This window comes from Apis cerana, linkage group LG10 (assembly GCF_029169275.1).
Source record: "Apis cerana isolate GH-2021 linkage group LG10, AcerK_1.0, whole genome shotgun sequence".
In the NCBI taxonomy this organism is placed as follows: domain Eukaryota; kingdom Metazoa; phylum Arthropoda; class Insecta; order Hymenoptera; family Apidae; genus Apis; species Apis cerana.
In genome coordinates, this window is record NC_083861.1 from 11,892,345 (window position 1) to 11,906,123 (window position 13,779).

General features: G+C 22.8%; 2 protein-coding genes across 3 annotated transcripts; one reads left to right on the plus strand and one right to left on the minus strand.

The window, feature by feature from the left end:
- The first annotated feature begins 64 nt into the window (after window positions 1-64).
- LOC108002237 (uncharacterized) lies at window positions 65-7,473 on the plus strand. Of its 2 annotated transcripts, XM_062080610.1 has the most exons (4): window positions 65-2,265; window positions 2,338-2,448; window positions 2,544-6,596; window positions 6,674-7,473. In XM_062080610.1, exons 3-4 carry the CDS (start codon window positions 2,595-2,597, stop codon window positions 6,965-6,967), a joined length of 4,296 nt encoding a protein of 1,431 aa, XP_061936594.1. In that variant the 5' UTR covers window positions 65-2,265; window positions 2,338-2,448; window positions 2,544-2,594; the 3' UTR covers window positions 6,968-7,473. The 2 variants fall into 2 exon arrangements, with proteins under 2 accessions (XP_061936594.1, XP_016919288.1); XM_017063799.3 differs by having other exon boundaries at window positions 65-2,448.
- A 110-nt stretch (window positions 7,474-7,583) lies between these two features.
- LOC108002203 (bifunctional 3'-phosphoadenosine 5'-phosphosulfate synthase) lies at window positions 7,584-13,339 on the minus strand. The gene is made up of 6 exons (XM_062080624.1): window positions 12,549-13,339; window positions 11,509-12,312; window positions 10,948-11,382; window positions 10,661-10,870; window positions 9,772-10,054; window positions 7,584-9,620 (listed from the first exon to the last, which is right to left on the minus strand). The coding sequence occupies exons 1-6, from the start codon at window positions 12,582-12,584 to the stop codon at window positions 9,526-9,528; spliced, it is 1,863 nt and encodes a 620-aa protein (XP_061936608.1). The 5' UTR covers window positions 12,585-13,339; the 3' UTR covers window positions 7,584-9,525.
- Between the last annotated feature and the right edge of the window lie 440 nt (window positions 13,340-13,779).

The following is a 13,779-nucleotide window of genomic DNA, read 5'->3' on the forward strand; positions in this document are numbered from 1 at the left end:
TATTATTGGAAAGTATGTTATTATTGGAAAATTAAAAATTATAATTAAGAACACGCTTATAAACGAACTATTTTATATCTATTTATTTTTGAAAATTAGAAAAGGACAATCGTTGTTATTTAAATAAGAAACGAATGATAAAATTTGAGAGAAATATTATATACTCGTTTCTACGAATGAAAATAAAATTAAACAATTCTATTGTCCAACAAATTTTAAATTGAATTCTAACGATAAAATCTTTGTTTTAATATAAAAATCTAATTTTTAATTACAAACATATGTTATCCATAAAATAATAATAATGTTGATATATTAAATCATAAAAAGTAATTATATAATTGCATTTATTACAACTTGTTAAAATAAATAAAAAAATATTAAGTAAAAATATTAAGTAGTTATCTAGTGAATATCTGTGAATATCTATTATATTTTTATCATTTCAATATATTCTGAATTCAATATATTCATATTTTAAATCTTAATTTTAAACTTAATTTAATTTCTCAATTTTTTTTAGTTTATATTTAATTTTAAATGATACACTCATTTTAAATTATACACCATGTAATAATAACGAACTCTATTTTATCTAATGTCGATAACAAAATGTTTTATACATTTTATTTACATTGTTTTATACATTATATTTTGCGAGATCATCATTTTAAAAATACATTATAATTATAATAAAATATAAACAATAATATCTATATTATTATATTAATGATTAAAATATAATTTTAAAAGAAAAATTATAAAAATGTACTCAATTGACATTTTTGTATTTTATATTTTATATGATGATCATGCATCAAAAACAGGTATAGATAAAAATTATTAGGACAGAGATAGAATAAAAATATTGAAATTTTAATTATTTTCAGCATATTTTTAGAATACCATAAAAAAAAATACATAAATAAAGGAAAGAACAGCACATAATAAAAAAAAAGATAGAATACCAAACACGTATCTTCAAAGGCAAAGTAAAATAAAATAAGAATTGAAACATAGCGCCATCTTTTGAATACTTTTAGAGATGTCTTAAAAATAGTAATGTCTTCTAAATGTCTTAAAAACGTCTCTTCTAACGTCTTCTAATTATCTAGTTACGATTAAAATAAAATATATTTTAAAGATATATTTTATAAATAAGACATCCTAAAAATATTGTGATTTATAAGAAAAGTAATTTAATGGACGTATTTAGGACGCTTTTAAGAAGTTCTTATATTCTTATTTAGATTGTATGATAATGCTTCAAAAGTTATTAAGTATTCTTTTATAATACATTAAACAGTATATATAAAAACTTTTTAAAGAAATATAATTTATTATAAATTATAAATTTATAATTTATAAGAATATATAAAACACTTAAACTTTCTGTTTAATCAATTAAATTGTTCGTGATTTCATGCACAAATGGGTACGTAATACATGAAATTTATATAACAAATATTGATAAAAATAATTAAAATGCTATAAATTTTATTTTATTATTACATATTTTATCGTTACGTACTTGATATATGCTGAGTACTAAATTTAATTTTCCACATTTAATATTTTTAATAACAAAGTCACAATCGCGGCCATTATGAACATAAGCAACGTCATAGCTTCAGTAAAGGAATTTCAGAACACGATAGTTGAACGTGGTGTAAATTTTCATCTCAGAGTGTGCGTAAATTAGTCGATTCTTTTTACGAAATTACATCTCTTGGTTCGTATTTTATGACAAATCTTTATAACATGTTGTAGAGTAATACATACGAAAATGTTCTATGGCTAATGAAAACTAGTCATGAATTTCGGAACTGTAGAATGTCCGTTGCGTAGATCAAAAATAATATACACTACAGGCGCCATTACGTTGCGCCATCTGGATATCATTACGAAGAAATTATATTAGCTAGAGTTTGGAAAAACTTTTGAATAACGTTATTACTCTTTCTGATTAGGAGTATTGTATAGTAAAATTAACGAATTTAAAAACTAATATAACGCATAGTAATTACATTTGCGTTATGATTCAGTATAGGAGTACGTACTCCTTATGATTATATTCACTTAACCTCAATTTGAATGAAAAATGAATACCTGTGACTATGAATACATAATTTTATATTTGTCTTACGGTGATAATAAAAAAATTCAATCTTTCTTGAAAAAGAAAATCGAAAATTTTTTTAATTTTGCAAGAAAAGACGTGAACTTCAAGAGCCTGAAAATATCAATAACGACGGTATTTTACAAGTAACAATAACATATATTATCTAGTTTAACTAATTTTTATTACTTTTTAAATCAATAAAGTTATATTAATAGGATGTGCTATATGTAATAATTTTATAAAAAATTAAAAAAAAATAATAAATATTATAATCACAGCATGCACAAGTAATGTTACAAGGATTTTCATTTTTACATAAAAATCAGGTAAATGAAATATATTTATCTTTATTAATATATATTTTATTAATATTAATATATATATTAGATTTTATTAAGTTTTTATTGCTTTTTTTCCTTAGGTTATACAAATTTTTTAAATATACATTTAAAATACAATGGAAATATTTTAAATGACTAGATCAAAAATGCAGCACACTGAAATTAAAAACAAGGATCATAATTATAGTGAAGTGAAATTGCATAACCTTCAACATACTGGTACTAATATTCAAAATGCGTACGACAATGATATTAGAACAACATATAAATCAAACAAATCTGGTATAATATCAAACAAAGAAGTATTTGGTCAGATTAAAAATATTAATGAATTAAAGAGAATAACACCACGTGTAAAATTATTAACTCATGATGCAAATAGTTTAAATGAATTAACCAAAATTTCTTTGCACAATAAAATATCTGCACAAAAGAAATTATCAATATTGGAACAAACAAAACAGGAATTAAGAAAATATTGTAGAACTTGTGCTGGTTTAAAACTTCCATTAGTTGATATTTTTAGTGAAAAAGGTAATCAAATGAGATTAAGTCAACAAATAAAACATTTGGAAGAAATAAATCCATATGATAGTTTATCAACTCAAATGTGTATGGATTGTATTTGTGACTTAAAAATGAGTTATAAATTTTTTATGCAAATTAAGAAAGCAGAAGTCAAATTAAAATCTATTCATATTACTCTGACTGATACAGCAACAAAAAATATAGAATTAAATAAAATTCAATCTGTAGGAAATTTTGAAAAACAAACGGAGAACATTGTTGAGAGTATTGCAACAAATCCATCTACAAGTAAAGAAAATAATGAACATGCTTCTGTACCAAAAATATCTGCAATCTTTTCATTAAAAAAAAATGAACAAGAACTTTCAAAAACTGGAAAAGTAAATCTTGAAAAATTAGAAAATAAAGCTGAACTCGAAATTTTTGAAGATTCAACTATTCTACAAAACAGTGATGATAATGAATCTATAGAAGAGTTTGATCCGGATGATCCTCCTTTTCAACCTGATAGTTCTGATGTTGCAGATTCTGATGATGAAGTAGTAATACCGAATGCAAAAAGGCGACATTTTCAACAGAAAGAAAACATCAAACAAAGTTCACAGTCAATTTTTGTTTCTGATAATAATTCAGTATCAGATAATAAAAATATTGATTGTAATCAAACAACATATAATTATGATACACGTCTAAAAACATATATTAAAATAGAAGATACAGAGAGTAATAATCAGTCTATTGAATCACATAGCATCATTAATTCTGAAACTATATATAATACTGAAAGTACAAAAGAATGTTCAAAACAACCAAACATATTAAAACGCAGATTATTATTGCAAAATAAAAAGGGATCCATAGAAGAAACTGATGAAAATATTTGTCAGTCCAATATTTCTGATAAAACTGGAAGTCATAAAGATTTAAAAGTACAAAAACTAGATGTTAATAATTCTTTAAACATTAACAGCAATCAAGAAGATGGGATTATGTATGTTACTGTGAAAGGATCAAAACCAAATGAAATATTGTTAGTGAAAGTTAAAAAAATGGATAAACCATTAGAGAAAAAAGATGATAAATCTACATTAAAGAAAAATTTTGACATTAAACCAATGGAAAAAATTTTAAAACGATATGAAACATTAGTTACAAAAGAAAAAGATTTATTTTCAGAACGAACAAAAAAATCAGAAATAAGAGAACAAATTATAGAAGAGCAAATAGAAGAATATAAGAAAAAACGAGAAAAAGTATTAGGTGGACATGCTAATATTTCGCATCCTTTAAAACTTGAAGAATCTCAAACTCGTTATTTTAAGCGTAATGAAAGGCAAGATAATCAAAGTTCTTTTACACATATAGAAAATGATACTGTTATAGACATACAGTTTAATAAAGATGATAATGAATTTAATGAAAATGTTAAAATTGAAGATGATACTTCAGAAATTATAGAATCAGTCAAGGAAAAATCTACTAATGAAAATGCTTATGTAAATACTGAAGAGTATTTATCGCGTTTAGCAAAACTTAAGTTGAAATGGGAAGAAGCAAAAAAGAAAAAAGAATCTCTTCAAAAAGAATTAGACGAATCATATACAGAAGGAAATATTGAAAAATTAACAAGAATTTTAGGTGAAAAAGAAAAAAACTTACAAGATTTTCAAGATTATTTAAAACAAAGTAAAATTGTAATTACAAGATTAAAAGATGAGGATATTATTTCTCTTTATGAAGATAGAAATAACGCAGTGCTTAAAAATAATTTACCTGATTTGATAGATGAAAGTCAACCGGCAGATTATATTCCAGAGGAACATTATTTAGAATGTGATTATTGTCCAGAAACATTTGCTTCAAAAGAAGTTCTTGAAGAACATTTGAAAATGCATGACTATAAAATTATGCATTTTTGTGAAGATTGTATGGAAGAATTTCCAACAAATAAAGCAAAACGCAATCATAATGTAATTTGTATAAAAAAATTATTATGTAAATATTGTGACATGATGTTAGATTCAAAAGGAAAAAAACGTCAGCATGAACAAAAACATTGTGACAGTATGTATGGACAATTATGTGATGTATGTGGTGAAAAGTTTAAACATCAAGGAACATTAGATCAACATGTAAAAACACAGCACATGAGTTGGGAAAAAATATATCAATGTCCAAAATGTCCTAAAAAGTTTGCATTCAAACAAAAACTCAGTTTTCATTTGAAATCTGTACACACAACATTAAGAGCCTATTTGTGTGAAGACTGTGGAGCTGATTTTAAAAATCCTGCAAGTCTTAGACACCATAGAATACGTAAACATCAACCTGTAGGTAATAAAAGAGAATGCCCTGTTTGTCATAAATTAGTACCATTTTATAGTCTTTCAAAGCATATGCATACTCATAAAGCATATACTATCCAGTGTCCACACTGTGATAAAATGTTTAAAAATAGTTCAACTTTAAAACAACATGTAAGAATTCATGAAGATCAACGCCAATATCGATGCGATACTTGTGGTGTTGGATTTAATAGACGAGATGGTTTAAGATTACACATGAGAGTGCATGAGAAAACTGATAGTAGAGGATTAAAAGAATGTTCATGTCAAGTATGTGGTGAAAAATTTCCAAATCATTCAACACTTGTTATACATAGAAATCGAGTTCATAAGGATGGTAGACAATATACATGTCATATATGTAATAGATCGATGATTTCAACTAGATCATTAGAATGGCATATGTCTCATATACATAATGAATTACTTCCTGGTGTTGTAAAGGAAGATATAGATGGACCACCAGAAAAGAAAAGGGCGTCATGTTATCATTGTAACAAAACATTTAAAACAGAAATGATTTTGAGGACACATATTAAAAATACACATATGGAAAAAGATCCTATGAAATGTTTAGATTGTGAACTAACATTTACATCTGAAGTAAGATTAAGACATCATATGATGGTCACACATAACAGATTAGAAGGAACTTTGCCATGTCCACATTGTCCGAAGAGATTTGTAAATCAACTCAGATTAAAAACTCATATGATATCCCATTCTGAAGAAAGACCATACACTTGTGAAATTTGTGGATTTAATTTAAAGACTAAAATACAGTTGATTAAGCATCATCAAAATAGACATAGTGATGAAAGACCTTTACAGTGTAGATATTGTCCTTGGAGATGTAAACAAGTTAGTGCTCTTGTATGTCATGAGAGAACTCATACAAATGAACGACCATATTCTTGTAGTGTGTGTAGACAACGTTTTAAATATTTAGGTGATAAAAATAAACATGAAAGGCGACATGAAAGTTTAGGAGGATCTGGATTTAAAAGAATAGTACTTGGTCGAAATATTAAAGCTAAAGTACAAGAAGATTCTTCTTGTTCTGAGCATGAACAAGAAGTCTTAGCTAGTACAGAGCCTCAAGTTCCTGAAAATGAATATCAAGAACAAACAGATCAACAATTTGAGGAGGAACAAATAGTTAAATTCGAAGAAGAACAAATAGTTAAATTTGAAGAAGAACAGATAGTTAAATTTGAAGAACAAGAAATAGCAGAGGAATACGAACAAGTATATGAACAGGTAAATATAATTTTTTTTTGTAATTTTATTTTATTTTTATTGAATTAACTTTTTATATTTTATGTATATTTTATCAGGAATATGAAGAAACATCTAGAGAAGCTTCGGATGCAGCAGAAGTTATAATGAATATGGAAGATACAACTGTTTATACTGAAGAAGTAACTGCAGATAATATTGAACCTGCAGAAATTATGGCAGATGAAATGATGACAAATGAAATATTACAATCAGGTGCTGTAGTTCACTTGCAACAAGAAGATGATTCAGGAAAAATACAAGTGATCCCAGTGATGTTATCTTTACCTGATTTAACTGATGCAAATACAGAAGTCAATTTAGCTACTGCATCTATTATGTATAATAATTGAATTCAATTTCGCATTTTATATTTGCGATATGCTTTGTATAAAAGAATGATTTTTACAGTTTTATTGTGGTAATCGTACATTTAAAAAAAATGTTTATTTGATATAAATAAGTAGGGGTTAAATCACATTCCTATAGACCCAATTTCAGAATATTCTAAAATGTATATTTACTTTCAGTATATATAGGTTTCATTATGTTAAAACATTAATTATGTATCCAAAGGGCAGAATAGTTATCTGCTGTCAAAATAGCAGTTTTGTAAGATTAATTTACTGTGTGAAAATACTTATTAAAACCAATTTAAGATTGTAAAAAGAATGATATAACAAATTTTATCTTCATAATGTTTTTCGATACAAAATTTTCGTTTAACTATATAAAATAAATAAAAATATCTGTAGTATGATATATAAAATATTTTGTACAAATCTATAAAAGATGAATAAGTATTTTATTTGATAATGCAAATACAAAATTTCAAGATTAATAAAATTAACATTGTTCATAACCACATGTCTACTTATAAATTGTTTGTGATTTAAATTCATTTACTTTTTGCTTTTTGATTACTAATACTTCGTTACCTATTTATTTATACTTATATTATAAGTATTCTTTGTTTTTTAATTTGTAAAGGACTGGAAATATTTTTAAAAAAGTCATGCATTTTATAGTTATTATAAAGAATAGTAAATTAAGGAATTGTCAAATATTTTTGATTTTTTCAATAATTTTTTTGCATAACTTTATACAAAAATATTTTTCCAATCTGTCAAATATATTTATATATATTTTTAATATAATTTTGTATGGTTAACTATTATAGACTTATTATAGATTTTTATATATTATAATGCTCAAGAGTTAATATTTGTTTTTTTTCTTTTTTCTTTTTTTTTCTTTTTCTTTTGGCTTTATGATAATAATTTCTCATATTATAATAAATTAGAAATTTTTACTAATAGAAACTGTACTTCTTTATTATTAAAATATAAAAGTACAGTTAAATTTATGTATTTATATATAATTAAAATTTTTGTATACATTTCATTGAAAAATTCGTCATTGTGACTACTATACAGCCAGGTAAAAGGTAATTTTTTCTGAAAAAAATAAAAAAAAATTTAATACATTTTTTTCATCCGAAATTTCATTTTTGGAAAAATCGATTAAAAAAATTAAATGTACAAAGGAAGATATACAAAGGAAGTATAAAGACTTGGCTATCTTGCCATTTCATTATGCCACTCTATTATCTTTATTTATATTAGTATTTATAAACATAATAATAATAATTTTGTAGATTGAAATAGCAAAAAGTATTTCTGAATATTATTTATTATTTATTAAATTAGAAATATTGTTAAAAATTTCTGTCACTGCATACATAACTTTTTTTCAATGAAAAAAGATGATTGAATATAATGAAATTTTACATTTTTTAATTTTTCAAAAATTTTTTATTTTATATTGTTTATTTTTTATATATAAATAATTGTAGAGATATAAAAAATATAAAATATAAAAAATGAAAATAAAGAGTTTACATTAAAATTTAGCAACTTTGATGATCGATATATTTTTTCCATTATAATCGATCTATCACAAATATTTTTAATTTAAGAAATTTATTGTTTTTTTAAAATACTAAAGTTTTGTTGTAATATAAAATACAAAAATAAAAAATAAATAATCCAAAGAAACACTTTTTGTTATATATTAATTATATTATCATCAGTGCTTATAAACATTAACTTGAATAGAAACAATTAATAATAATATGTAACTAAAAAATTATATTCATTAAAATTATTTGTTATAAATTTTCAAAATTAATTTTTTTCAAAAAATTTTATATCAATTTTTTTTCTTATAAAATCTTATTAACTTATTTATTATAACTTAATTATTAACTTATAGTATGATTACCGGTTCATATTGAATATTGCATAATTATTAAAACTTTTACGAAATATATTTTTTATTTATCACATATTATAATAAATCATATATTCGCATATTTTAATTTTTAAATTTTAACTTTTATTCATTTTCTTATGCAATCAAACTTTTATAAATTATATTTGTATTTTATTGTAGTAATAAAAAAATTTAAATATTAAATATTTCTATACTTAAAATATTTTACAGATATTTATTTTAATTATATTTTTCTATATCTTGTTAAATTAAATATAACTTTTTAATGTTGGGTAATATATATCTTTTAAATACAATAATAAATCATATATTATATATATTATATATATTTTTATAAAATTCTTATGAAGAAAATACAATTAAATTTTATATAAAATAAAATTAACGTATATATTATACATTAAAAATATATATATATATATATATATATATTAAGTTATCTAAAATAGATAAATATTGAAATTACTGTACTGTACAAGAAAAATGTACAAATATACAAATGATATTAATATCATATCATTTTTAATATTTTTTTTACTTATTTTTTTCAAGATAAACACTTTTTTTTAAGTGTTTTTTAAGTGCAATAATTTTTAATATGTTTCATAATAAATTTTTACTTCTCTAGATTTTGATAATATTGTGCAAGAACAATCCACGCTTTGGATGACATAAAGCCATCAGGTGGATTTTTACCTGCTTTTGCTAAACCTATAAAAAAATATTATATATGTTTTAAACACTAAACTTCTATTTTCTTATTAAATCAAGTTTTTAATTTATATTAAATAATAGATGTTCTTTTTTAGAAATATAATATAATATATATATGTAATATACATATATATATTATTATACATACAACGCATTTTTGTCCCTGATATAAATTCAAAATCTTCTTTTCGTTTCTCATCAAAGAAAGACATTTTTTTATATTTTTTATCATATGCTGCAACTTTAAATGGTATGATTTCTAGTGATTGTAAACCTCGAGCTATTGAGAGAACTCTCGCTCCATGAGTAGGATCATAAAGATTTCCATCTGGTGTTGCATTTTTATTAGGATGTGGTATGCCAGCAGGATCTCTTCCAACAATATAAAAATTAGCACCAGCATTCATTCTGGCTTTTGCATGCCATTGTACCTAATAATAAATAAAATGGATATAAAATTCTATCTGACATGTTATTATATAGAATTTTCTACAAGATAATAATATAATTTTATATTTTTGTTTTTATTATAAATTTTAATTTATATAAATTATATAAAATTACAAAAAAATATTTAATGTTATTAAGTTATTAGTCTCTTTTTATTGTATATTTCTTATAATAAAATTTAAATCTTTTATATTTTGTAGAGTTTATTTCTTATTCTCTATTACATTATATATATAATGTATATATATATATATATATATATATATATATATATATATGATCAATATGAAAAAATAATACTCTTCTTAAAGAATTAAAGTTTCAATGATTAAATTAAAAAAAGCAGTATATATGATAATCAGTTCAAATTACCAGATTTTAATTTAATTCTACGAAATTTATTTCATAATATAAACATAATAATATTATCAAATTCTAAAATCAATAATAATTAAATTTATAAATAAAATATCATTAATTTTAATAATATTTGTGAAATGCAATTATAAACAAAAAAAATAAATGCAATATTATAATTTTATTTATTTTATTGTAATTATAAAAATGAAAATATAATTAAAATTTACCTCAATTGGTCCTGCATACATCATTGGACTTGGAAAAATTGCTAACAATGTAGAACTGGCATCCAATACTCCTTCATTAAGTACAGCTTCATGTTGTAGAATTCTTGTATGTAATGGTACATCATCATCTTTTGTCCAACCACCCAGAGGATGTAACAATAAAACAGGATTTTTAAATCCTCTATTTTCTAATAAACGTTTTTTTGTATCCTATAAATACAAATATAAAATATTTATGCAAAAAAATTTATTATATAAATTTATTATAAGTTAACAAATTAACATACTTGCATTAATAATGCATGACCATTATGTATAGGATTTCTAAGTTGAAATGCAAATACAGCATCAGCTTTCATTTTTCTACATTTTGTTCTAATTTCATTTGGAGTAAGTCTATATTTATCTAGACCATCATACCATCTAATCCTTTGAATAACTTCCACATCACCACCTACTAACCAATCGCCAGATTCATGAATTATTTTTACATATGGATGTCCTAAATTGTTAGTACCAAATTGCCAACCACATCTTTCTTCTTTTCTGTGAAAATAAAATTCAGGCCTACGTAATATTGCAAGAGGTTTATATTTATATTTCAATGTAAAAGCTGAAAGCCCATTCAAACGTTGCTTATCCTCTGCATGTACTGCAAGGACTATGGGAACTGATTGGTTAATTTCTTTATCATCTTCAAGAAGACATTTTAAATGTTGAGTCTAAAAATATTTTAAAATTAGTTTTAGTTTATGTTTGTAATAATAATAGTTGAATTTTTAATTTTATTTTTAATATTATTGTTTTATATTTTATATTAATGTATATTATATATGTATGTTATATACCTGAAGATATTGATGTTCTCTCATAAAACCAGTAAGAGGTGCTGCCCAACCTTCTGCTAAAACTTGGAGCCATTGTACATCTATTTCACTAATTTCTAAACTCTGAAGAGTAGCTGCTTCTGTTTTGGCAGAAGATATTCGTGATTCTGGAATGAACAACTCCCGTATTGGTATAGAAGGTTTTTGAAGTATTGGTATAATACAATGTTTCTCCAGAAGATCAATAACAGTTGCAGCTGATTCTTCTGGAGTACAGTTTTCAGTGATTACCACTAAATCAGGATTTGTTGGTCTTTCATACATCTGATCTATTCCAGTAAAACCTTTGATTGTGCCTTCACGTGCTTTTTTATATAATCCTTTCGTATCCCTAGCTTCACATACATTAAGAGGTGTATCAACAAAAACTTCAAAAAATGGAAGATCCGACATTTTATGAATTTGTCTTGCCATTTGTCTATCTTCTTCAAATGGCGATACAAAACTACATAAACAAATTTGACCACTATCGGCAAATAATTTTGCTACTTCTGCAACTCTTCTTATATTTTCTTTTCTATCTTCTTTGCTAAAACCAAGATTGCAGTTTAAACCACTTCTTACATTATCTCCATCAAGTCCATAAGCAGCAATTCCATGATTAACTAAAATAGCTTCAACTTGAAAAGCTATGGAAGTTTTTCCTGCACCAGAAAGGCCTGTTAACCAAACTGTACATCCTCGAAAACCTCTTATACTCCCTATTGCTTGTCCACGTTTTGCTCTTGATACATGATGTGCTTGTTCTGATACATTGCTACAAGTCTAATAAAAATTTTATTATTTATAATACAAAAATTAAAAAAATAAATATAAAATATTAATTTTAAATATTCTTAATAACTCTAAAATTTAAATAATTTTATCTATAAAATAATAAAAAGAATTTATCTGTCTTAAAAGTTAAATTAAAATAAATATATATAAACATTTTAAATATTATGTATTGTATATATATGTTTCTTAGTAAAAGTATCTTAGAAAATATAAATGATATGTACCGTCATCATACGTTTATTTGGAGTTTCGTTTGACATAACTATATTATATCTTTGACTACGTAAATATATATATATTTATGAATGCACTTGTATACGTGGCAATTGATCGCGAATATAAGATAAAATTTTAATATATTAAATATTTAATATAAAAATAATTGTTTTTTAAAAAAAACAAGAAAATAAATTCTGATTTTATTTTTATATATGTTTTTGAACATTAAAATTGAATAAATAAGAAAATAAGAAATATTCTATTCCGTGATCAGTGATACACAACTGCAATAGTGAATAATACGAAATATGCTCTAACTATACTATACTATAAAACTAGTTCGAAATGCTAACACTTTAACAAACGATGTTAATTTATAATTGTAATACATGCTATTTCTTAATTATCTTTAACATTTCAAGAACATAAATTCATTATTAAATTTTAAATATGTTATAAATAAAAGAACTAAATATATATATTTTATATTTATATATTATTAATTCTAATTAGAGAATATTGAATAAACACAATTAAATTATTAGTATTATATTTATTATGCTTTAAAAATTTAAAAAAATATTTCAATATAAAAATAAAAATATATTACGAAACTAATATTATAAACTACAATTAGTATCATAATGATTATAAATTTTTTTTTCAATATTATATTTTTTATTATTAGACATTTTATCTATGATATATTCTATATACATGTATAATATATTTGGATAGTTAGGAAAATAGTATACATACGAATTATTATTCAATATATCTGCTGCGTTGCACTTTAGTTACAAAATACATAGGTTCTTTAATAGATCCAAAAATATAACCTAACAATATATATTTTGATTTATTTTGAAAATCTGAACAAATTAAAAATAGAGATGTTCAAATATATAGTTAAATATCTAAAAACATGATTTAATAATCATTATATTAAATGTTTTAATATAAATATTATATCATTCCTACAAGATATCTGTTATTTTCTTCATTATATTTTATATGAAATTATATTCTTAATTCTTTATTTATTTTAAAAAAATATATAAATAAAATTATGTAATATGTAATTATTTATATTACATAATGGACCAATGGATTTTATATATATTATTTATTGATTTATTGATATAGATTGATTAACTTTTTTCATATTGTATTACTTGAATATAAGATTATTTTTACTCTAAGATTATAAATATTTATTCATATAAACAAAGTTAT

Coding starts and splice junctions, on each gene's coding strand:
- LOC108002237 (XM_017063799.3), top strand. CDS start 2,595: ATGACTAGATCAAAAATGCAGCACACTGAAATTAAAAACAAGGATCAT. Junction 6,597..6,673: donor ACGAACAAGTATATGAACAG/GTAAATATAATT, acceptor ATATTTTATCAG/GAATATGAAGAAACATCTAG.
- LOC108002203 (XM_062080624.1), bottom strand. CDS start 12,584: ATGTCAAACGAAACTCCAAATAAACGTATGATGACG. Junction 10,871..10,947: donor GTCATGCATTATTAATGCAA/GTATGTTAATTT, acceptor TTGTATTTATAG/GATACAAAAAAACGTTTATT. Junction 10,055..10,660: donor TGTATGCAGGACCAATTGAG/GTAAATTTTAAT, acceptor ATTTATTATTAG/GTACAATGGCATGCAAAAGC.